Source organism: Centruroides vittatus, unplaced genomic scaffold (assembly GCF_030686945.1).
Source record: "Centruroides vittatus isolate TY-2023 unplaced genomic scaffold, ASM3068694v2 contig_4, whole genome shotgun sequence".
Lineage (NCBI taxonomy): Eukaryota > Metazoa > Arthropoda > Arachnida > Scorpiones > Buthidae > Centruroides > Centruroides vittatus.
In genome coordinates, this window is record NW_027122214.1 from 4279608 (window position 1) to 4305693 (window position 26086).

At 39.4% G+C, this 26086-nt stretch overlaps 1 protein-coding gene across 1 annotated transcript in view; it reads left to right on the plus strand.

The window, feature by feature from the left end:
- Positions 1 to 11470: 11470 nt before the first annotated feature.
- The window catches only part of LOC136976311 (histone-lysine N-methyltransferase MECOM-like), a 50104-nt gene continuing 35488 nt past the window's right edge, over positions 11471 to 26086 (plus strand). The window contains 1 exon segment of the mRNA XM_067271561.1: positions 11471 to 11575. Coding sequence (XP_067127662.1) covers positions 11533 to 11575 — 43 coding nt within the window. The 5' untranslated portion in view covers positions 11471 to 11532.

The window sequence follows — 26086 nt, forward strand, 5'->3', positions numbered from 1 at the left end:
CCCGGATTTGGGTTGTTAGTCCCTCATTTGGTCATGTAACATTTTCAACATGTTCGCAAGTTGTCAGAGCACAAAGTTGTCGTTTTCTTTTACTGCTAGTAGCCCGGGACGCTCCGTAGTGGGCGTTCTAGCAGCAACGGTGTCATTCCGTGGTATAAATAATAAATTCATATCAATAATTCAATAATAAATTCCTATTGCAATAATAATATACTGAATTTATTATTAATTTAAATAATAGCTATGGGCGCCCCTAGTGGCCGTTCTAGGCATACCATGACAGATATACAAACAAGTTGTGAAAAAAAGTTTTTTTCTATAAAGAGTTGTTTTTAAGTTTATTTGTGCATTTATATATTTTTCTACTAAATTATTTATATAATAATAATAACTAATTCATTAATATGTTATGGACAAAGTGATTAATACAGGCATTATGAATAATGACCAACAAAATCGGGCATTGTAATAAATTTCAATAATTTATCAAATTGACCGGTCATTATGAATACTGCTATCACCTAGTCGGGCAAAGTGATAATAAGTTGAGGAATGATCATACGACATACGCCAGCCAATCGGCACTCAGTTGCGTGTGCGTATTGCGTTTAGTACCGAATTTGGCGGCAGTCGCGACTGTTTATGCTTTCGACAGATTCCTCCCGGAGGGGAGCTGCCGGCAGGCCGCCGATTGTTTAACGTCGCTAGTTATTTATTCACGGTAGTTCTTGAACACACGTATCAATAACTAGTGTGTATCAATATCTAGTAATGTTAAACAATCGGCGGTTTGCCGGCGGCTCTCCTCCGGGAAGGATCCGTCGAGAGCACAAAACAGTCGCGACTGTTTGTGTTGTGTGCACCATCGCGACTGTTAAACAGCACACAGGTAAAGTTTTGCCATTTAATTAATATAGTTAATAGTACTTAGTTTTAAAAGATTACATGTTCTTTTTAAAATACAGGTACTCCTCACTTTACGACCTATCTGCTTAACGACCACTCGCACTTACGACCAATCGAGTTTCGACCTGCAATTTGGGGAAGTCCCTTTCTCAGCTTGAGTGTCGGTCAATGGCGAATGGTGACATGCGCACTAAGCGTACTATAAAAGTCTTATAGTACTATAATAGGCTAATAGCGTTCTATAATAGTCTTTTTATGAATAAATTTGAAGTTTGTTGCATAATTTGTATAATTTTACAACGATCCTATATTCCCGGCGCAAGCTCCTCGCTTATCGACCAATTCGCTTAATGACGTAGTCGTCGGAACGGAACTCGGCCGTAAAGTGAGGAGTACCTGTATTTTGAAATAATTCACAAAAAATAAATATTTCTAAATGAAATAAGTAGAGGTTTTTTTAATCAAATTTTAAATTCGGTACTAAACACGATACGCACACGCAACTGAGTGACGATTAGCTAGCGTATGTCGGATGATCATTCCTCAACTTATTATCATCACTTTGCCCGACTAGGTGATAGCAGTATTCATAATGACCGGTCAATTTGATAAATTAATCAATATTTATTACACTGCCCGCCCTTTTTGATCATTATTCTTCGCCCGATTAATCACTTTTTTTTTTTTTTTTTTTTTAACTCTTTCCGCCCTGTGGGCACTAAGAGGGCCTCTTTTAGTAGGCCCATTATGGGTTCGGCCAGGCCCACAATGGGGCGACCGGGTGGTGAGGGACGGGGCCCGACATATCCGAACGGACCACCCCCCGAAAAATTCCTGGGGATTATTCGACCCGTTCGGACTCGATCCCGGGTCCCCCAGATCGGTAGGCTGCCACCTTTACCGCTCGGCCATCCGGCCCGATTAATCACTTTGTCCATAACATATATATGTATGTCGGAGGTCCACCCCATTTTTAGCTCCCAAAACACAGAAGCGTCCCGCATTTCAACCTAACATATCTGGTCACTTTATATTAGGGGTATTGATAGCATTAAATTTTGATGGTTAAAGATCGAGAGGATGGCTAGTAAATGGGTCACTTCTCATATTTCCTGTGGGGTCAAACTTAGTGAAGCTTTTATCCCTTAATAGCATTTACAAATTTTTATAAAACCCACGTCTACCCTCGAAATTAAACTTTTTACCATTTTTTAATTAACGAGTAATTTTTCAATCAAACCAGAAAATAACTATTTTTTACAGTATTAATAAATTTAATTACATAATTATTTTATGTATAAGTCCTCACATTCATTTACTTACATCCAAAGTCATAAGCGCAATAATAAATGAAAGCATGTCGTTATTAAAATCGTAATTTTTTCGTTATCAGTTAAAACTTATTGTTAACATATGGAAACTCTCATGGTCATATTATTATAACTCAGATTAATATCAAAAATTACATAATTATTAAAATATTTAACACATTTAACAGAGTTTATTAATATAAATGCAAGCAATAAATCTCTGTTTATGGATCTTAGAAAATTTCCGTTAAGCGAATTGTTGTAATCGAACACTATTTTCCATAGGTGTAGTGTTATTAACTGAAGTTTCGCCTTCGGAAATATAAGTTCGAACGATTGTGTTGAAATTATAAATAGGCCCTAAAATGTAAGAAATTGGCATGCCACAATGGATTGCAATACTCGTGGACGTTCGCAGAGGGGAGACAAATGGAGAAAATTATCTTGTGGGCCGAGGAATGTTGAGCCTCTATATATTTACAAGTTTTTTCGTCCACTTTTGTATAAAAATTAAAAATTTAACACTTAATTAACATTAAACAAATTTACCAATTACCATATCCTAATTAAGTCCATTGGATGCGTCGTTTTATATTTTAGAGAAACCTCGAATTAAAATGATATAGCAGAGCGGTTTTGACAAAAACAATTTTATTTATAAAGCATCGTGATTCTGTTTTAGCTACAGCATTAAAAAAATTCGAAGTGAACAATGTGATTCCATCCACTTAAAAGTTTTCAATATCAAATTTTTATCGAAAAAAAAACGTAAGTAAATAACACGCGAAAGTGTTTAAAAAACTGCGTCAAGTTAATTATTAATAAATGACGAGTTAAAAATTGAAAAAAGAAAAAGTTAAATCGTGACAAATCTATTATGACGCACGAATACAGAAAATTTTTAATAATTCAAACCGAAATTCTTGTTTATCGAAGAAAATCCGACAAATTGCAATTTGAAACAATGATATTTTAATTAGCGTCGTTGACTTTTGTTATAGGGCTGCAATTTGAAAAAATTGTAGACCTCAAAATTCCCACTGTCGTCCGTCCGCTGTCCGTCCGTCATTCCTTAAACTCGAGAACGGAGTTGCATAGATGAATGTCGAGACCGTATATGGGAAGCTTACGGACAGTAGGCCCCGATTAACTATATGCGAACATCCGATTAAAACCGAAAGTCACGTTATTTCAATTCAAAACTTTGGTTGGTTCTTGATAATAGCGAGGTTGAGGCCGAAGTTTTAAACGCGAAAACGTGTGCGTCTGACGTTCGGCGCCGCTTTCCTGTAAGCCTAGAAGTTTGACAATGGCGTTTGGAAAGTCAGTGGAATCATGCTCGACATTCCAAACACCATTGTCAAACTTCTAGGCTTACAGGAAAGCGGCGCCGAACGTCCGACGAACACGTTCTCGCGTTGAAAACTTGGGCCTCAACCTCGCTATTTATACATATAGTGAAGTCTTGATGAGTGTCCTTTGAGCCGCATCCGAAAAAAGGATCGTGATAGAATAAAGTCAAGTCTCGTTATATCGCCAGTGACGTAATTAACGTATTTCTCCCATAAATATTTAATAGAGAACCTTTCAATATATGTGAATTATTAAATCTATGATTTTGCGTTGCAAAACGACATTGTTTTCGTCAAAGGCAAAGGTTTACATGATTTTTGAGGAAATTTGTAGAGTCTTCATTCCTATATGTAATTCTTTCTGTAGGACTTTTTTCGGTTTAGCGCCACACTGGATTTTTTGCCATATTTCAAAGGTGAAGAAATGGTGGCGTTAAATCGAAATTTGGCTGTACGGAAATTTGTATTGGGATAGTAACGAACATAAATGTGTAATAATCTGTTTAAGTTTCCGAAACGTACGGTATTTTTCGTGTCGGATGTTAGAGTATTCGGCTTTTTACTGACAGTCGCGGGTTCGGTCCCTAGAGATAAATACAGCACTGAATTTCGGTTTTTCTTTATTTGAATAGAGGGTTAATGTAACCCTTGGTGCCAAGATGGCGGCGTTTCCGGTGATCTCCAATCCGGGTGTCGTGAGGTAATAGCGCTAGAGGAAGCTATCATGTAATTTACTGACGTAATACTTAATGACGTTTAACGTGATGTAAAAAAGAATGTGAAAGATTATGCAAATATGTAAAATATGAGGTGGTAGGTCCACGTCATATTTTACAAATTTGCACAATCTTTCGTAGTTTTTCGTGGAAATATGCAAATTAACAAGTAGGTAGACGATACTGACAGTGTTGCGTTGTATCTATAGTGGAATTTTTGATTTTTATTTTTTTAATAGTTTTTCCAAAGAAAGTTAAAAAGGTAGTATTTGTGAATTTGATACAAATAACAACTAAAAATGTTAATTTTTCAATTTTTTTTTTGATAATTTTGTATCTAGTAGTTATGCAGAAATTAGGTCCGGTGAACTTTTGTTAGGTCGAACTCTCCGTAAATTCTAATAGATGAAAATGAATATTCGAAATTAGCGTGGGACAATGATATTAATAACGGCTTTAAATTTGCTTTAAAATTAGGACTACAACGAACTCATGAAACGTGTAACTCGCGTGCTAAAACATGTAAATTATACTATAGAAGCGACTTAAAGTCATGTTTTCTAAGATTTGTAAAAGTGGTAATAACTAATAAGTATTCAGCATACGAAAGAAACATTCAAAAGTGTCCATTTTGTCTTTCGGTTCGCCCTCAAATTGTTTGAAATCTAAGGCAAAATGAAATTACAGCATTCGGCACTGTCCGAAGCATATATCTGATCGAATAGGTATAAAGAAAATCAGGAGACAGTTTCCAATTTTTCGCAAAACAATTGGTTGCGATGTGTCCAGGGACTGGGAAAACTCCAAAATGGTTTGATCTACAATATGTTCCGTCTGCACTACTTCCGAACTTTAATAAGAAGCAAATACTGAAAATAGAAAAGGAATAGGAAAAGGCAACAGCAAATGTGAATAAAAAGGCAGTCAAACACTCCTCTAAGGTTGTAGCAGAAACGACAACATTACGGAAGAAAGGACCTGCAAAAAATGAAATTGGAGTCTACCAAGCTAGGGAAAAAAAGTAGGATCGAATATAAAAAAGGAATCATTAACGTATGTTTTTTTTATCATCACTATTTTATCTTAGATTATTATATTTTCGGAGACACGTGATCTCCGATCAAAATAGCGCTAAACTCGCAGTCTCCAGGCCCATCTAACGTGGCGACCGGAAGCGCCGCCACCTTGGCACCGAGGGTTACGTTAACCGAATAGAGGCTGTACGGAAAGTCCCACAATTTATACCGTATATAACGGTATAAATTAGGTACTAACTTTCGATTAATTAACGATTCGATTGCTGCATAATATACATTACGTAAAGGCTAATACAGTATTTCACGTAGCTTTCGACGCCAAATAAATAGCGAATTGTGTTTTTGAGAGAAAAGCAATGGTAAAAGCAGCTACAGCGCGATAAAATTTACTTTTCTTCGACTGGTTTCTTATTTAAAAACAGCCGCGATTCCGTGACGATTTAAACAAATAACCATGCGATTATATTCAATACGTTTTGGTATAAGCGAGAACGAATAAGCGATAAATTCTCGTTGCGTCGTGACGTCTCCGAAACTTGTGTTTTCGATAGCGTTTGCAGCAAATTAAGAGCGATTATCGCAATTTTCTTCTCGCTTCTTGCAAATCGCCGTCTGTCTGAAAACATTAATTAGAAAATAGAATTATTTTATGGCTTTACTTAAAGTAAGGATGTTTATTTTTAATCTAAAATTTTCTTTTGTTCTCCATTGCAATGGTCATAAACTGTCTTCGCGGGGACAATAAAATGGCATCGATCAGTGTTCGATTTAGCGACACGCAAATGCCAATTCATATATTTATAGATCAATTAGAGGTATTTTGCTGCAAGCATATTCATCACAATGCCATTAATATTACGATAAATAGTAAAAATTTACTAAAATGTTTTTTAAGTTTATAATATTGTAAAATAAAAATTTCCATTGTAATAAGCCAAATTAACATCAAATATCCTCCTTGTTATTAAATCGAGATATATATATATATATATATATATAAGTAGGACTTACATTAATATTTATTGGAAATTTTATATAAAGAATATAAATATAACATCATTTAAAGCAAAAATTGTTTTTTATTTTAAAAAAAATATTAATAAGAAATATATATATATATATTTTTTAAAAAATTGTAAAAGGTATATATGCTGTTTATTGTTTAATTTTGGGAAAATAAATTAAATTTTTAATGAAATAATTGAAATTTATCTCACAAGATGGCAGCACGTGTCAAATAGGGTGTAACCGAAAAGTGGAATTGTTCGTCCATCCTCATTTCTTTCGTAAAAATTGAAATCTTATTAAAATCGAATGAAATCTAATGCATATGTAAATATATTAATATTTTTAATTCTATTTTATTATAGAATACAAACATTTCTCGTGTCAAAAAGAATCAAATTTAAGTCAAATTAGTCGATAAAAGTTTCCTTTCAGTGCAGATGGACCTTATTTTATTACACAGTTACTTATAAAAAAAAAGATATTTTAATACAAAAATTGACTATGTAAAATCATCGTTGTTTTTTTATTCGAAGTTGGTTAAATGACACTTTAGAAATCGGCACTTAAAAAAACATGAAAAAAAGAGAATTGAGAACATCCACGAAATGTATTCGCGGCTCACTTCAATCCACTTTTGCTGGAAACACGCAAATTGAAATCACGCCGCCATCGATGCCAGTCACGTGAGAGATGATTGACAAGCGGCCCCGCGTGCTTGACGTAAAGAACACCAGTGGCGTCCTTCGACGTCACGAACCGAACTCTTCGCTATTGGTCGTTACCGGAAACTCCTCTACATTAACGACGTCCTCCGTCCAGTAAAAAGGAAAGTCGAACAATTTATGCAAATACTTTAAAAGTCTCTGGCTGCATTTCCGGATGGCGTAGGTCCCGAAAGAGTAAAGAAAACCCTAAAGATTCCTGGTGTTTGCGCTGTTTTGAGTGACATCTAACATCCCGGTTACTAAGCCATCGGTAACTCGATCTGGAAATCAGTTTTTAGACGTCTGCTAACCGATACCGTATATTTTAAACGCTCCGCACACAAACGGCTGTACAAGTGTTTCTCAACCGGTGGCTCGCGACCCGTCGCTTGATTAATAAATATATTGTGGGGTGAAGCCGTGGCGAAATAAGCGAGATCGGAAGTTATTGTCTAATTGCATCCTTTGGGAGTGTAGAAACACTAGAGGTGCGGTTGAACAGTACGGTTTCGAGGATTCATATGTATTTCTTTAATCCCAAAAGCTCACTTGTGGATGAACGTTTTTCAACCTACGATTTGCAGTTTAAACGCGGCTTCGGTCGATGATCTGGGAGGATCTTAATAGCAGTTTCGTCTTTCGAATAATAGCATTTTGACGTTTTTGGTACAATCCAATAAATTTTGTTAACGGAGTGGAGATTTCCACCTGTAGGGGAGAGCCGCTTCACGTGACTGCGTGACGTAATTTTCACTATAGCGGTTTCGGTAGTCATGGTAACTTTATGTCAACACAAGAACGAATCTCCACACTTTCTTGCTGCGGAATTTCTGGGAATTTTAAAATTGTTCGGAAAACACAAACAAAAAGAAAAGGAAAAGAATAAGTTGTTGAAACCGTCGCTACACAGATGCAGACGGTTGTTTACGCCAATCAAAACGATGGTTTCTTAAACGCGAAGGAGAAAAAATGGAGAAGGCAGGACGGAGGCCACACCTCGACTTAATGTCCTTTAATGGGTGTCCGGTTATTGATGGACGACGTAGTGTTTAATTCTTTGGGAGATCGGCGATAGAGAACACGCGAGCGGAAAGTGTGCAGAAGAGAAATAAAGGGGTGCCGGCGCCTGGCGGGGAGGCATTAAAGGCAAAAAAGTGTGTCGTTTTTACTTGTGGCGGTCGGGATGTCAAGGAGTCAACACCATCCGAATGGATGACATGGAATCGCTTGTAGCAGGAAATTATTGATATACCAGATTCACTTAGGAGTGCTCGGTCGAGGCAATTTCGCCGCACGGCCTCGTCGGGGGTCGACCCCTAGCGGCGAGCGTAGGAAACATCCCACAGTGTGATTCTAATGGAAATGTTGTGTTTCCTACGCAGGGATGGTGACTGTCACGTGACGGCCGAGTGATGCATCACTCGTAGCGTCACGACCGCGAGCCGTAACAAAGAGGTATGGAGAAAACGTGTTAAATTTACCTCTCTATCATCGAAGGCTTTCTACTTGTCAACTTCGACTTTCCGACCGTTTTCGGTCTGGCCGCGCGCGCTCTACCTCTCCGCGACGGTTCGGAGGTGTGGAGCGCGGTAGTGGGTCCCAATTAGCTATCCAGATGGGCAGATACGGCCCGGTAATCGGATCGCGTCGGTGTTCGGCGTGTTATACCTTTCCCACGACATCTAGCGTTTAGGCCGGAAACGGACCAGGTAAACACGTCGGGTCGTCCGAGGGTCAGACGGGTCGCGACCCTTTATGGGGGTGGGGAATCGTTTACATTAGGCGTGACACGTTGCCTGTGATGTGCCGGCGTTGCTTGATGGGGCACAACGTACACATTGGCACGGCTAAGTGTGGGGACAAGACGAACTCTGACCCCGCGGGGTCAGGAATAGAGGTTTCTCCACCCGATTACAGAACTCATTCTGTCATTGGTGGATGTTAAATGCCGGTTCGAACCGAAACGCTCGCTTCGCAGTTAGACGAATCGTATCGAAAATCAATTAGGCACTCGGCTTGGCTTCTTTTTCTTAAAGACCCGTTAACGTTTATCGATAAATCGTCGTTTCTCGAGCAAAAACGGAAGCGCTTAGAACGACTTCCGGTTCGCAATCTTGCTTTGAATCTTAACGTTGCGAATTTTCCCGGCCGCGACGCGACGCGACCCGCGATGCGTCGAGCGGGTAGAACGTTGGAAAAAACCGTTGGAAGAAGGGCTGCCCCGGGTTAATGATAATCTGGCAATGGAAAGTTAATTACAAGCACCTAAACGTTGTTGGTCGGCTAAGGTCGCCGTGTTAGGATTAATCAAGCCAACCGGTCAGACGGAACGTTGAAAAGCCACGTGCCTCTCGTCACGTGATGGTCGGTGTCTGTAGCCGTAATTTCCGGCCAAAGCCCGTCTAGTAACTTCCTCCCGGCAGTTTGAGGTCTGGCCGACAGAGGGTTCTGCCTTAGCGGCTGCGGAGCCCAAACGAGTGTCGGAGGGAAGAAAGTAATGGACTGTGTCCACACAAAGTCTTTCCGAGCAACGGCGGGTTACGGTAATATTGAAACGAATTAGAAAGTTGTCGGCCACAGATGTTTCTGGCAATGGAAGAGAATCGCCGCTCGAGATGACCGTCAATCAATGACTCCGCGTTGTCGGTCCCCAGATTACGACCGACACGCGAGTTCGTGTAGCGCTTTAATTACCTTATCGGACTTTTATCAATGGTTTGACCGCTCGCTGGTCATCTAGAACAATGGGGGCAAATGCGAGCCCGCTTTTAGCGACGACGACACGCAAACTGCTAATGGTGGCCTTCGTGGTCTGCCTATCTTTATCAAATCGCTGACGTATATCTAATGCTGACGTTTATAGCAAAATAAAGCAAAACTTTCTTTACGTGTGCGACGCCCGAGCTGCAAATGGAAGCAATATGGAGGGAGGGAGGGGGAATTCGCCACTCGTAAAAACGACTCTGCTAATCGAAATTTCTGGCATCAAAGTAACGACGCAATGCCGTTTTTAAATAATCGTCGCTATAAAGAAGTATTCGCAACGGTCGTGGCGTCGAGTTGCACGCTTTAATTGAGTCGTCGCGAAGACAGGGACGATGACGGTCTGGCGATGGAGTAGATATAGAAGATCATTGTTCGCTTTTTTTTGCTGCACAAAGCCATCCAATGTGGACCGACCCTCCACACAGGCCCTTTGTCTGTAACAGTGACAGAGTTTAGCGGGGGGATAATATTACATCCAGATAAACCACCTCTTAACCATTCTTGCCGTAAACCACACAACAATCTTTTATTTCTGGTCTTTCGAGAGCGTCTTGCCATACGAATCCACTCTTCTCCAGCAGCAAAACTATTCTCTCTCGGAGATTTTCGTCTGTCCGTTTGTCGACATTTATCCCAAATTGTCATCGGTTCATGATAGGCAATAAATTACAGTTATTGCCTATCGAGATCTCCGGATGATAAACTGTGCATCTGCCACGCGCTTATATTAATTATTAAAGATAGACGGAAGATTTACGGAATCTCACAAGAGATATCTATTAATTGCTGTTAACTTGAAATTTTAAGTTATTACAACTATTTTCTTGTAGTTCAACTAGAAATTGTTGATTTCCACGATGGGTTACAGTTGAATAAGCTATAAAATAAGTAGAAATGTGTGTGAAGAATCACGATTCTTCTGGCCTATTGTAAAAAATGTCAAAAGTTTATCCGGATTTCTAGTCCAAAATTAATAATATAATGACTCAAACGAGGAATCTAATTTTAGGTTTTCGAACAGATCCGGGTTCGGTAGTAGATATATACAAAACGTTTAATTTCAGACAGAAATCCTTTCATGTGTGAATGTATGTGTAAGCTGCAATGACAAAGTGTACTGTCAGGCGATGTGACATCATCACGTGTACTGATGTCGCCAAGATAGGACACAATGTCGCCATCTCCGTCCCAGTCCCGCACTTTAAGTGGTCTTATAAACTAATATCATTATGTATGGCAATCTAGTCAGTTTATAGCGCCGTGTTACCTACTTGTGAGTTGCATCGGGTTTCTTTATCTAAAGATAGCAAAATCAAGTGATGTTTCTCGGAAACCGATTCATACTGTGCTTCATTGTAATCGATATACAAAACCACAATTATATCTTCCGTTTGAATAACGGCAAATTTTTAACAGAAGCACAAAGTCGATGGGGTTCCGCGCCAACCGGAATCCCAAACGTGGATCCGCATCCGGAACGGTTCATCAGTCTCGCAGTAGATGGTTTCTCTTCGCGTTACGCTTCCGTTTCGAACACCTTCGGGAAAGCACCCAGCTCGATTATTCTCGTTAAGAATTCTTCGCCGCGGTCTTTATAACGCGAAACACAATACGCATGCGCTATTAGGTGGTTTTTTCCTCACGTGTGCCACCTCTCCAACAAACAGGTTTGGCCGAACGGACCCTAAAATCATATCAGAAATGTAGGGAAAGAATTCGAGTCGAAAGAAAATATGACGCGAATATGCAAAATTGATGTCGATGCAATGCGTGGAGGTAAGTTTTTCCCCCCTTAAAGTATGTTTAAGTCGATTCCTCCGGTGGAAAGGTACCTGGCGCTCCGTGAAGGCCGTACGCTGCCAAGCATTCCTTCCACTTTTACAACTGCTACTCTATTAAATTCGATTATTAAAGTATTAATTCCCGAATTATCGCTATAATTACGGCATAGAATATGATCCTTAAACACGTGATCGCATCGGATAACGGATGATAAGAGATAGACAGTTAAAACATGTGTTATTAATGTAACACATTTAACATTGACACTCGGGCATCGTTCTATGCAAATTTGAGTACGGAGCATCGTTCTTGAGAATGAAATTCACTCGACTGTGGCAGAAGTGTAAGGATGAATGTCAAAATCGAGCCTTTTCTAATATTTTGCCGTTTATCCTTCCAATCCTGTGAAAGTCCTGTAGAGAAAGAGAATTTAAAGAAAAAGCAATTTGAGATTTCTGAATTTTACTTCTTTAAATTTCTATGAATTTATTCTTGAAAGGAGACAATTAGTAATAGAAGTAATTGTGTTCAACAGTTGGAATATAGAAGAATATTTTCTGAGTAAAATCCTTCATGGAAGTGTCTAAAAAAATAGTAGAAATGATTAAAATAGCAAAAAAATTTTTATAAAACAACGTATTTCGATATGAAAGTATTCAGTTTTTCGCAGTTTATCCAGGAAAAGTACGGACAATAAATATTACGTAAACATTTGCCAGTGTCCTACTTTAATAATGTCAACATGGCTGTAAAACGTGGAAATATCTCGAGAAATAAATGAATAGAAATGTGTATAAATGCCGTTTTTTAAATGAAATCTAAAAATATCTTTACTAAAGAATATTCCGATTGAAAGAAACTGTTTTTCTCTTATTTCTAAATGGAAACTATTGTTAATAATCGCTCGTTATAACACAAGAGACTTTTGATTGTCTATAAATTGTCTCCACGCAAAATACGTTCCTTAAACAGGCAGGAAAGTTTGATTTTTTTTCTGTTTTAAAATAAAAAATGAAAAAATTAACATTAATTTCAATTAAAACAAAAATAAAACAAAACAGTATATTAAAGAACACTCCTTTAGCTGGATAAATAGAGCAAATGATTATTTATTTTTTTTTTAAGTATTTTAAATTAAAAAGTACCGCTTCCTTGTCATAAAATTGTCATTATTAAATTTAATTAAAGGTGTACATCTCAATTATTTGTAACAATAAATCACTCATCTGCCAACTCACTCCACAGACATTCGATTTTAATAAGATTCATTAGAAGATAGAAGTTCTACATTCATTACAGGCCATTAAAAAAATCTTCAAAAATATATTCCTGCTCATTTTTATTTAATATATTTTTTAGAATTATTCTAAAAATTCTTACAGAAGTTTTAATTGGCGGTAGAGACTCGTAATTATCCACTCGCGACTGCTCGAATCTGATGCGAGTACGTGTCAACTTATGATAATATACGAGTTATAAATGTTAAAATTAATGATTATTTTGCCAAGAAGAGGTTCGATTCGCTTTAAGGCGTGGTCTTTTTTGAATTTTTATTAAATTGACACTTCGGTTTTGCCTAATTTTGGAATTCCGTACATGTAAATAGGTCTGTACTGTATGTTATATCATATAAATTCGTATACATTCTCTCGTATTTAGCTTAAATTTCTTCTCGCAAATTGAAATTAGTGTGTTTCTACATAAATTCGCATACTTTCTCGAGATTTAACATAGATAATTACTACAAACATTCTAAATAAACCTTAAAATGTTTATAATGTGGCACGTTTATATATCTTGTAATTGCGTGCATTAAATTGCCAAGAGAAGGCTTCTAATAATTGCATGCATTGTGCTAGAGGAGGCTTCGACAGTATTTATTCTTGTTCTAATTCTAAAAATAGTAAAATGGAAAATAATAAGGTTTATCATTAATGGCTTTACGCTATTTTTAATTTGTACTTGAAGTAAATTGTATGCTTTAAGTCGTCAAAGACCAACTTTCATCCTTTCTGCAAAGGGGTATTAATAGAAGTATCGAGACCTGGAACAAACGGTGCAAAAATTTAAAGACGTGGAAGAAAGTTTGTCCGTCTGTCGACCGATCTTAACAGAAACGTGAAAGATTCGAAACTAAAGTAGCTCAATCGATTATTTTTTTGAAAGCTTTACTTTTACGCCGAGTCAATATCGTAATTGTTCTATCGACGAACGTCGAGTAACAGTCCTCTCGCAACTACTCGAAAATGAATTGTTTAAACGAATGCCATTCTTGTGAGTGACCGTTTATCTATACCATTTTTCATTTGCTTTTTTTTTTCTTCTTTTGTAATTTTATCATTATTAACGGATAGACAGGCGAACTTTCAAAAATCTTGTAGGCCCGTTTCTTAGGTAAACCCTCGATATAGTGAACTGTCAAAGACATTCAGTAGATACATAAAGGAGGAGGCGATTAGAAAAATCGTTCGCTAAATAGGGTGTTCACTACATCGAGAGTCCACTGAATAATACACATATTTTGCTAATTATTCTCTACGTCGGTAGTGGATTTTTTAGAATAGTTTACGAAGTAAGAAATCGATTGTTAAATTTTCTTTAAATTTCTACGTTGTTTTATCATTTATTTCATTAAATTTGGAAATTTTTTATAGCGTTTATGTATATTTTTTGATAAAATTACCTAAAATAAATGGAGTTGTTTGTGTAGCCTTTATGTGTAAAGTACAAAAGTCGTATTTATTAAGAACAATTAGAATTTGATAATTAACAAAAAGCTTTGTGTTTAAAGTTTCGTTAATTACTTTCTCAGTTGGTTTATAATATTTCAACTGATAAAATTTTGGAAATAATTATTGCTTTTTCTTGCTCAAAATAAATTAAAAAAACAAAAATGTTTTTTTAAACTGCTCTTCTAAATAACGTCACACTCGACTTAGTACCTATTTCAGTGGCAAAAAAATGGTGACGTTAAATCGAGGTTTGACTGTACTGTAGATAAAAATTAGAAGCTTAATTCTAGGATTTATTTATAAAAATATTTCTAATTGTGAAGAGAAAATTCAAGAATTTCTTGCATAAATTACTCATTTAAGACGTTCTGTAACACGATTTAAGAGTGTTATTCTGTAAAAAAAATTTTTTTTTATAAACGAATATAATTTAGTTATGCTCTATTTAATTAAATAAAATTACGCTTCATTTTTCTCATAGATTAACGTAGAACAAAAGCTGATAGTAGACTTTGGAGCATATATATTTATGAATTTTTTAAAAATAATTATTTAATAAATTACGTAATTTGTGTTAATTAATTTATCTTATTTATACTTTACTCTGCATTACGTAATTTTTATTGTCTCCCTCGTTTTATTAGTTTTAGAGAAAAATTGGAAAATCGGAGTTGCTTCAATGAAGTGTCTTCACTGAACTCTGTTACAAAATTGAACTAAACACTTCACTTACATTGAAATTATTAAAAATGATTTTATAATTAAGTATATATTTTTGAATAAAAGTTTTAATTAATTAGTCGTTTATCGTTCTGTAGTTTAAATGATGATACACGAGTAATTATTATTGTTCATTTTCACTAATTTTATTTGTTAGAGTAGTATAAAACTGTAATTTTTTTTAGATCTTTTAGATTGTCCATTGTATTCAAATTTATACAGAAATCATAATTAATTCTCCAATTTAGAGTTATACTGATGATTTTTAATAGCAAAAACTTAACTTCTGTGTTTAAATCTTCGCAATAAAACTAAACGTTATAGGCCTGTATCCCTTACTCTCATCATCATCACCATCATCCGTATTACAATAGGGAAGTAGAAGTAACAATTCTTTGCTACTGTTTCTACTTTTACTCTCATTTTCCATCCTCCTTATCTATTTATTATTTTAACTTTCGCAACTTCTAGAGGCGTTTTAGATCTTCTCACTCTCTTCGCTCTTCCACTCTACTTAATATCACCCTCTTTTTGTTAAAGAACAATATCTATAATTAACGTAAATTGAGAAATTAGTGAATTTTATAATTAAGAAGAGAAAAAAAAAAAGTAGATTTTACTTGCCCTCTCCGTAAATTGGGGGATTCCGTGTCGTCCAAATTCGTGCTTTAACTTTTATATTTAATTTGGACTGAAATACTTTTCTTCGATTGTTATTCGTTTCGGAGAGTTAATAACATCGATCGGAAAGTGAATAATGTCTATATTCGTAGAGTAATCGAAGCCATATACAGTGCATTAAAATATATCGACGGTTCGAGTACGTTTCAATCGTCTTCCACGCGCGATTCTACACACTCCACTACTTTTGAATACGCAAAACTTCCCCACTCGTCTCTAAAACTAAATTCTACTCCAAGTAACTTGGGTTTTTATATCGAAATCTGAAAATATTTTAGGTCTTTATATGTCTGCGTTCGATTGTATCCGAATAATTTTCTACCCCCTTTCATTAATAATTCGATAGCGAGCCTTCGAGGCTTTTTAGACATTTTATATAAATTTTGTCGAATCGGAGATGTATAAGACCCCGAGTAGGAAATAATCAGCCGGTCATAAACAATAATTGGCTGTAGTTACGAAAATAATAGGGTCTGCAAGTGTATAATTGTTCAATGATTGGAAGAAGGATAGGAGCGTACACATCAGTGAAGTTATCTATTGGCATTATTCATAGAGTCACTAGACTTTGCAATAATTAACTTGATTTACTATTGTTTTTAAGCTTAGATGAATAAATTAGCGAAATTCAATTCAACGTTATAATTCCTCGTATTGTTTTAAATCCTAATTTGATACCTCTCATACGGAACAAATTCCGTTGATTTTTTAAAAATCATTTTATGATATAGATTATGGTTACGGCGGTTTTATAATTAGGAAAACTCTTACGTCAACTTTCAAAATCCTTCGCGTGACTAGAGAAAAAAGAGCAGCAGCAATTCGTTAAATATCTGAGTATGATCTTAACGATTCGATCTTTCGAGGGAACGATCATCAATACAACCTTTTGTAAATCGTGTTTAACATTGAGACTTCCATTAGAATGAATGACGTGCATTTCAAATATTTAAATTTAGTTTCGTCGGTATCTTAGAATCGGATGAGATTCAAAATATTACTTTTATCTTCCACTTCATTATGACGGTAAGGTTGTCGGTTCTTTTCGTATAATCCAGTTCGCAGTGTTGTACACAGGCTATTGGTGTGTGTACCAGAGACTTAGCCTATTCCTCTTCTGGTAATTATTCCACTTTGGTGGCATTCTCTTTGTGCAAATCGACGACAAAAGTTTCAAATTGGAAGGAGGCGTATGAGTGGGAAGATGGATCAATCGAATGGCTTCTTTCTAGACACGTAATTTATTTCGTTTAGAAGTTTAAACGGATCGAAAAGTGTACGCATTAGTATTTTAAGAAGGCGAAAAAGTTTCGCTCTTCTTATTGATTAGGATCTCGATTCGACAAAAATCCCGAATGGAACGATTCGAAAGATAGATCTTTACGAGACGAAATTTGAAGAGAAAGCTCGATTGATATCTAGCATAACTCTTTGCAGTCGATTCCTCGAAAGTAGCATTTCTCCTTCTCGGAATAAAATGACTGACTCGCTTATGATTCGCGCATTTTATTTCATTTCCTAAAGAAGATGCGGAGAAATAGTTGCAAATTATCGAATGAAGAGAAGTAACTTGCGTACGAATACCCTCGAGAAATATTCATTTTTGTGTGTTTCTATTATGATTTCATCGAAACGAATCGTTATAATTAAAAAGTAATCGATTCGAACCGATAAAATAATATCCGTCGTCACCTATAACAGTTCTGAAGTGAATCCGATTTGTTTTAGAGACGAATTAAAGATTAAAAAGCAAAAATTCGAAAAAATAATCTTATTATAAAGTTAAAAACTCTTATACGAAGCGAAAAAATATTTTTTTAACAAAGCAGGATATAGCGCAATTCACATTGTGGGTCCGAACCCACGCCCTTGGACAACGCATTCCGGTTCCCACCCGGGATTAACGAATTTCCGTTCGAATCTGGATTCTTCCTTTATTAGACACGCGAGATTGATGAAATAATCGAATGGCATTATTTGTCCCTGTTTGTTGGTGTTTATAAACATTAAACGTTAACAAATAATGCTCGCGAAACACATTTAATGTTTAATAAACATCTGGCGCAACGAGAGACAGTCTCATTTAACGATACAACTGGAAAAAATGTATTGTAGCGCGTGTTTTTGAATAGGTACCGGGAGGGATCGGTGCCAGGCGAGTCAATTATTGCGTTTGTGGACGGGTCGAGTCAAAACGGGTTTAGGAGTAGAGGCGCGCATTTCGTGCGTCGAGCGGATGTGCCACGCGAACTCATCACAACGTTTCATTGACCAAAGGAAACATGAATAAAGCATACGGGGTTAATTGTCGAGAGACCCGGTGGCACGCAATTAGACTGTGTAATCTTCGGGGGCAGGGCGTGTTGTAACTCGGTCCCCGTTTCGGGAGTCCTCGATTAGCAGGAAATTGGATCCGTTTAAGTCGCCACCATCGATCTAGCGGCGCGTCACCCCAACGACGCGACCTCGAGCGCTCTCTGGGCCGGAGGTGGCGGAGATGGGCTAACGCGCGACCCCGGCACACGGTTCGTTTAGTACGGTTACCATGGCGACTCGTCCCCTGTAAACTAGCGTGGGAGACGGTCGCAGGAATTGGCTAGGTAATTAACTGCGGATCGCTAAACGTCTCGTAACGGACGGACAGCCGGACGCTCGCTTCTGTCGTCCGTTTTCAACGGGTTCTTCTCTTTCGTAATCTACGAATTGGCTTAGTTTATGCGACTTTCTCGTTTTGATTATCCGAAGAAAACGGAAGTAATTGATACCGAGAATCGAAGCAGATAAAATCTTGGAGGCGAGCCAAGCTCTAAAAAGAAACAAAAAAATGCTAATAGAGTCGATGTGTATCTGGTTTGACCTCAAAAGACTGATCTTTCTTAAACGATTCTTCTGTACGTTTGATTTTTATTCGAGAAATTCTTAAGCATTTCGTTTGGCTCAAACCTTCTCCACTTCGAGCCAAGTAAAAGTTTCGAGGTTCGTCATTCCCGGTGTTTTTGTTAGCGTTAATAGTGTATTTATACTAAAAGATTTAACTCTTTTGCAATCTCGGATACTGTTAAAGAGACAAACGTGAGCCGGAATTGGTACTCGATCGATACCAAACGTGTTTTGTTTGCAGCTAATGGCTTTAGAGCCGGAGGCGGAGTTACCACCTGTCCTTACGAAGTGACCCATTGGCGACGTTATGGGCAATCATTGCCGTTTGTGGGGTTTCCATTGTTGGCTCTAATGCCACCGATAGAACGGCTCTTCGACGTCGGATATCACAATGTCCTCCCGCGCCTCGTCTTCTAGCATTGTTCTTCATCCCCCTCCGGTTCCGGCCAAACCGGACACTTTACTAACCACGTGATGGCGGGTAAATAGTTACATCTCTGTGTGTTTGCGGTTGTAGTAGGTAGTCGGTGGTAATGGAAGGGGGTCGTCCGTGAATAAGTGCGTGCAAACAAGAAACGGTGCCCGTTCCCCGTTCGATCTTCGAACCAGCGCATCCCTCTGTTCGCCACCAATATTTGCAAGCGCAGAGTAAACAATCGGTGGGTTTGACAAGTGATGAGATTTGGCCAGCAAATTGTCTGGCTTCTTTAGCGCGACAGAGCTCCTTTGATGCGGTGATGAAACTAACCAGATCCTGACTCCTGGGTTCGAGACAGTGTCGCTTTGTCTCCGCTGCTCGCTCGTCTCGTTTTTTTCGTCCCGAGCCGGGCGGTGAGCTTCAAATGACAGGGATGTGTCAAACGAAGAAGTTAGTAGGAGTGCACACTCCCGTTCGTCTCGAGCGAAATATTCGGGGCACGCACCATATAGGAGCTTTTATCTGCCATTGTCGGAGCTTTGATTCTTCTTCTACTGTCAAAGAAAGAAGTATTACAGACCGAGCGGACATTTGCACGTGCAGCACCTCGTGGCTTCGTTCGAAACCGAATACGAGCGATTTTTTTCGAAACCGTTTCGCGGGGTTTTTCTAGCGAACGAGGCAGCGAAATGGCGAAACGGCTGACGTTTAAGGGAGTGACCAATTTGATAAAGATAGTCTGTAGCTTGATGAAGTTTGACGAGGTGTGAAACGTCATTACCTCCTCCCAGAAAGAGGGATCGGTACCGCCGAGTACAGACCGGTGATGAATTGTTTTAAGTGGATACCAGCTGCAACTGTCAATTCACTATTTATGAATCGTCTCGAGATGGGTTATTGGATTGCATTCGTCTTAAAAAAAACAAAAGAAAAAAATATTAGCGTCCTCGAACATTAAAGACCCGCTTTGATTTCGTTAGCCACATCAATCGATTTTTGGATAAAAATCGATTTTCCATCGAGTCGAGTGGTTCGGGGTTTTCACCCGAGAGTGTAATTTTCGAAACCTTTGCCTGAATTATTTAGTAATGTCGGTTGGCCACTTAGTCGATATTTCAGTCCCTGTCTAATCATCGCGGCCGAATGAAATAGCGGCCGCGCGGTCAAAGACGAAGGGAGCGCTTTTAATTACGTCAGCTATACATCACCTGAAGGGTATATAGACGTAAACTAGCAGCCACACGTCTGTAATTTACGGCTAAACTTTGGGCGGTTAACGGTTGTCGTAAATTCTCTCCCGTCCGTCTCATCTTCCTTTCGTTTGGGCTCACTGACCCCGAGTGGTGTCGGTGGCACGCTCGCCGACGTAACGATTCGGGACAGTCGCTCACCTCTCCTCTAACTAGATTGATTGATCGACGCCTACCTAAAACCTGGAACGAGTGAAAATGCCAAAGAATTAGCCATTTCCGACCAGCGCCTTGGCTAAGAATTTCCACTTTTCACAGTCCTAACACGTGCTGTGAGGCTAATCAATCGAGAAAGTGTCGCGTAATTACCAAAAAAGAAAAAAGAAAATAGTTGCCAGTGAAATCGAATCGGTTCATAAGAAAGATAATTTTGAGAGCGAAATAAAAAACAGTTTCCAGATCACTCGGTGAAGTAATGACCGGTCCAGCTGGAAAGTTATCTGGCAGCCGAATGCTGGAGTGTCATGTGATGACGGACAGCACCCTCGAAATGTCTCCCGTCGTCGTGAAATATCGCTGGCTTCTTTCAGCGCAATTCTGAAAGCAGGTAGTGGTCTGAAGGTTGCTCCGCACTCGGCCTTTCCCCATATCGTCTCCAAACATCAGAGGAGTAATATCTGCACCTCTCTGTGGGACCGTGGCTTTAGGAGATCAGCAGGTGGTATAAACTGACTGAACAGCTATCGTTCGAACGAGTGTCGCCAAAAATGACAAAGTTAGATTCTAGGTCATAAAACCGACGATAAGTTACGTTCAAAAATGAGTTAGATACTAAAGACACCCGCGTTCAGAATTCGACTAAACTCCACTTTATTTTACTTTAAAAAAAGAAAAAATAACTGGAGCAGAAATTTTATTCGCCTTTTCTTTTAAAAAAATTCGATTTTAATTTACTGCAGAAAGTGTGCAGAAATTTGATTAAAAATAGTTCCCACAGTTGGTGAAGACACACGAATGGAGTCACATAGTTCTCTTATCTGCACTCCACTTTGCTCTTTCCATCTCGTCTCTCCCATGTTTCTGATTTATCTTCCAACTTTAGACAAATATGCTTTTTCCCAGACAGGAAATGCGCCCAACGGGGTCGATATGCACCGAATATAATTCAAATTAGATAATAGGGACGAAGGAAGATTAAGTGAAGGAGAGGGTTCGACCGTTTTGCCGGACACTTTTTGATTGTTTAGTTAAAGAGATATTGGGAGAAACATAGTGTCGATCTACCGATTTACAGGATAATCGTTCCGGTTCGTTTGAGATGATGGATAAACGAAGGGCGAAATTGCGAAAGAGTCACATTCTTGCTTAGAAACACCTGCAAAGTTTCGTCGGAAAATCTTCCAGACGCCCCGAAAGGCCCATTATGGCAGAGTAGCTTCCATTCACCCCAATAAACGGCCATAAAGGTCACTTAGCTTTTAGAGGTCCGTCGTACTTCATCCTCACCACTTCCACTTCCAAGCAGGCCGTTCCCCCCTTTTTTTATATAAATTACAATAATTTCGAAGTCTGTCCTGTTTAAATAAATAGAGAGATTAGTCGGCGACCCCCGGTGACGTTTTTATGGTGTCGATCCCTTTTCCATCTGCGCGGAATTAGGGGTTGACGTATTTACTATCGGTAATATCTGTTTCTTGTCTGTGGTAACAATTAGCGTAGGGGGTCGAAGGTCGTCTCGGAGGTCATTTCTGCGATGACCAACCTCTTTGTTAGAAAGGCCTCGGGGCCCACGTCTAGTCGACAACCAAAAAGTTTGACTTTTGCTACTGTAAGGCCCCCGAAACGATTGACTCGTTAATTTGACACAGGAATTTTTTTAAATTTTCAGTATATTTATACCGAAATAAGCTATTAATTGTTTCAGTTGTAGATATGACAACGCGCTGGTATTGAGACACTAATTAATTCGAGGAAAATATTTGTGTGTATTGTAAAAATAAAAAAAATAATTTAAAAAACCCCTTAAATATTCTAATTTAGCTGTCGATTTATCTGATAGACTACGTGTTGCGTTACATACATACATGATACATATGTGTTGCGTTAGACAGTTTATTACATTTAAACTTCAGCGATCGATGAACCACAAAATAAAGATGAGTAAGGTACCAAGAATTAAACTATTCTATTGACAAGACTTCAATTGTAAACAGGTTGGAGATAAAACGAAACCCTTCTTGCATATTTGCAAATTTGTCTGTAGATATGCTCGTAAAGATTAAAGCACATATTGTAAGAATTAGTTTAAATGTGGAAATCCACATGCAAGATCTCTTCTACGTATTAAAAATAAATTAATTTTGGAAGTTTTAATAGTCCTGTGTGGATTTTGTAGCGCGTGTGAAGTATTAAAATGTGGACTTCGTTTGTTTTCGTCCGGAATTGAATCACACGTAAACAATTATTTTTATTCTAAAAGAGAATTCCTGTGTAATATTTTGTTTTTGCACAACACTTAATTGTAATTAATTAGCTGTAAAAAGTTGAATAATGTATATTACGCATTTAGGTATAGAAAGGGCACGTTGGCTATCATTTCATATAGAATACAGAAATCCGTGACGTTAACTCTAGGAAATGGACGCGTTACTAATGCAAATCATCTAGAAAATACATTATCGTGTAAACGTTAGATACAAAAAGGTACAAGTGCGCGTAACACTTCGATCACACACACACACGCGTAACACGACCGTGCAATGTAAGTGTGGAAAGAAACGCGCGAGGTACAGGATCCCAGTTTATTAAAGTTCCAAAAGGTAGCGCGCGTAGTGTGGAACGAGCCCCGTCGGCTAATTAGGTCCCCATTACCGAGCCACGCCCCATCTCGCAGGGATCGTCAAATTGTTTTATCGACCCGGTCGTCTGGCGCAACTCCCACGATATCAAATTGATTTAAATGCTCTTCGGTAAGGGGAGAGGGGGTGGAAGAATCGTCTCGTTAACCTTAAACCACATTCAAATTCGCCCGGTCGGATTGCGCTCCGTCCTCTGAAACGAGAAGGATGTAGATAAAGACGTCACGACGACAATGTGGAACGACGACGATTAAGGGAGCTGCAGTTCGACCGCTGATAGATAGACCTTGGCTTTGTTCCATTCGGTGTATTCCTTTTGGCTTTTGTAACCCCGTCTTAGGTCAAAAGAGCCCCGGGTGATTTGTTGCTTCCACTCCGGTCCGAGGGAAAACCGATAGCGACTAGACTACGTCATCCCCGTCCGAATACTCTTTTGTCCCCGTTGACCAAACGTAAAGAATGGTGGGATTTGACCGTTCGCACCCCCTCGATTCTGATTTTAGAACTCCGAAGTTGACTAGAAAAATAGAAGGACGCCAGCATTTTCTAACTGGTTAGTAAACAGGCACTTACAAAGTTGGTTCGCGGTAACGTCGACCCTCGTGATTTAATTGGGTGTAACTGTAAATAACACAACATTTTGTGACCGAGAAAGTGGTGTAATTTCTAAAAATAACACAAATATATCGTATTAGATAATGGTTATTGAATCTTAACACCGGAAACTGTTAATGTACCTTCCTTGTAAACATTGTTTCTTACGAGTAATAAAGTTGAATATAATATTATGTATTTGTATTGGTCGCACGCGGCTTGCACATATCGCGTGTGAAGAAAAAAAGTCCAGTAAATAAACAAGTGTGTGCAGGGAGTAAACAATGTTGGAATTGCCAAATAGCCAGCATAATAAAAGGTGAGCGAAGGTAAATGATTTATTTTGAAGACGTTCTGTTTGTCGGGTGGTGCGTGTGTGTGTCCGGGGGTCTGTTAAAATGTGGCAGGAAACGGGCTCATCTTCCCCACCCGACAACAAACGACGTTTCCGAATGCGATCTTTTTAAAAGATAAGAGCATCCGAGAAAGGGGAAGGATAGGTCTTTTATTAAATTCGTCAAAAGCTCGGGGGAGGGAGATCCCACCGTTCGGTCACTCGGAGCACAGACGGAGCAGAAGGTGATGTCTTTATCCGTTCTAACTATTTAGCATGACAAGGGGAGGGCAAAAATCTCCTTTACACCGCAGGTGACAATATTGACGCGGTAGAAAAAAGGGCAGGGGGTGGACTGGGATCATGTTTTCTCCGATTCTATGGCCGTCCCGTCCCCCAGAAGCTTCCTGACCCCGTAACCGGTGAATGTAGCGAGGGGTGGTCCGTCCGACAAAGGGACGGCTCCCGGACTGCCATCTGTCTGTTTCGACCAATTGTACGGTCCCGATGAAGCGATCAGAGGTACGGGGACAGGAGTGAAGCGCAGGGCAGCAACGTTTCAATACCGTCTGACGGCGCAGCTAAGGAGGAACTATTGTCTCGTTATCACTTCTGCTTCAACACTTCGTCAGAACTATCGGTGGGATTAGCGAAATCCCATAACTGTCCTCTGTCACCCCGAACAATAGGCCGGACCCTGCGACAGACGGGGAACCTTCAATGGGGGACAGGGATGCCATCTCCTCTCCGACAAACAAGAAGCACTCTATCTACTTACAGAACATCCCCAGATGGTCCCAACTCGTTCTCTTACGGGGGTTGCGGTTAACGCGCGCGCCCTCCCTCCCTCCCGGCTGCAAAACGCTCGAAAATTCTTTCGTTTTCGGCTACACTGGCGAGGCGCTCTTTTTTTTTTCTCCGGGAGCGAGTCTCCCGTTACAGAATCGTCGGTGGCACTCGTTGTTTATACGCCAACACGTGGCCGGCCGCTCGTCCTACCCTTATTGGTCAATTACGCGACGCGTTGGCGATAAAACTTCCTCAATTAGTGTTCCTACGTGACAATCGGAGCAACCAATTAGCCCCTTCATCTCGTTTCGCAGACGTTTCCTCAGTCTTATCTCTTCTGACCGCAAACAGGAATTCTCCAAACGTTACCCGAAGCTGAAACTCACTCTCCAGATAAGTTTTATCGAACGCTGCAAACTCTCCTCTATTCCATCGGTAATTATGTATTTATTTTGCCTTAAATACTCGTTCGGCGCGCGCTCGCGCGGAGAGGGGACGCGCCACGCGGGCGACTCTCGGCCATAAAAAATGTAAAGATGCCACCTCGGACCCATCCGAGTACTTACGAAGGTGGAACTCGATCACCACCGAATATCCGGATGACCCGACGGAGCGGAGGAAGCGGCCAATGGACGACTCTCCTTCTCGTCACGTGAGCACGGCGACTCCTCCCTCCGGGCAGGACCGCGAATGAAGTCCATACGTCATCGACTCGGTAGGTCGGCGCGCGCGATGGTCGCGCTGGCAATCTTCGACTCGTGCAGATTCGCGGACGACCCAAAACCCGACACCTTCCATGAAGAAGACGGAAACTTCGAACAGTTACAGTAAGTTGGAATTTCTTCTTGGTTTTGTCCTTCGCACGAGCGCCGGACGTTGGACCCCACCCGACTCCCCGAGTGGTCGCACTTAATAGGACCCGGGACGGATCCGCGGATATCGGAACACTACAACGCGTACTTAATACAGGATTAAAACTCACAGGTTGCCTTTCCTCCACTCGGACAGGTCCTTAAACGCCGGGAGTCCAACTTCGAAACCGAAACAAAACTTTCCGTGATTCATTAGTCCAAGACTGGGATATCGGCGATGATGTCACGGCAAGGAAAACGCGTATCCGACCGACGTTCCTCGATAAACTACGACAAAGTTGCCGGAATGCTCCCCGTCGAGAACGAGAAGGAACCGACGAGGCCTCACTCGACCCCTTACGGTTCACAGAAAAAGAACCGGGCCCTTTTAATATTTAAATAATTTGTTGGTGGGAAGTTTTCGCGCACCCCGTCGCACGAGCGGCGAGCGGTCCCCC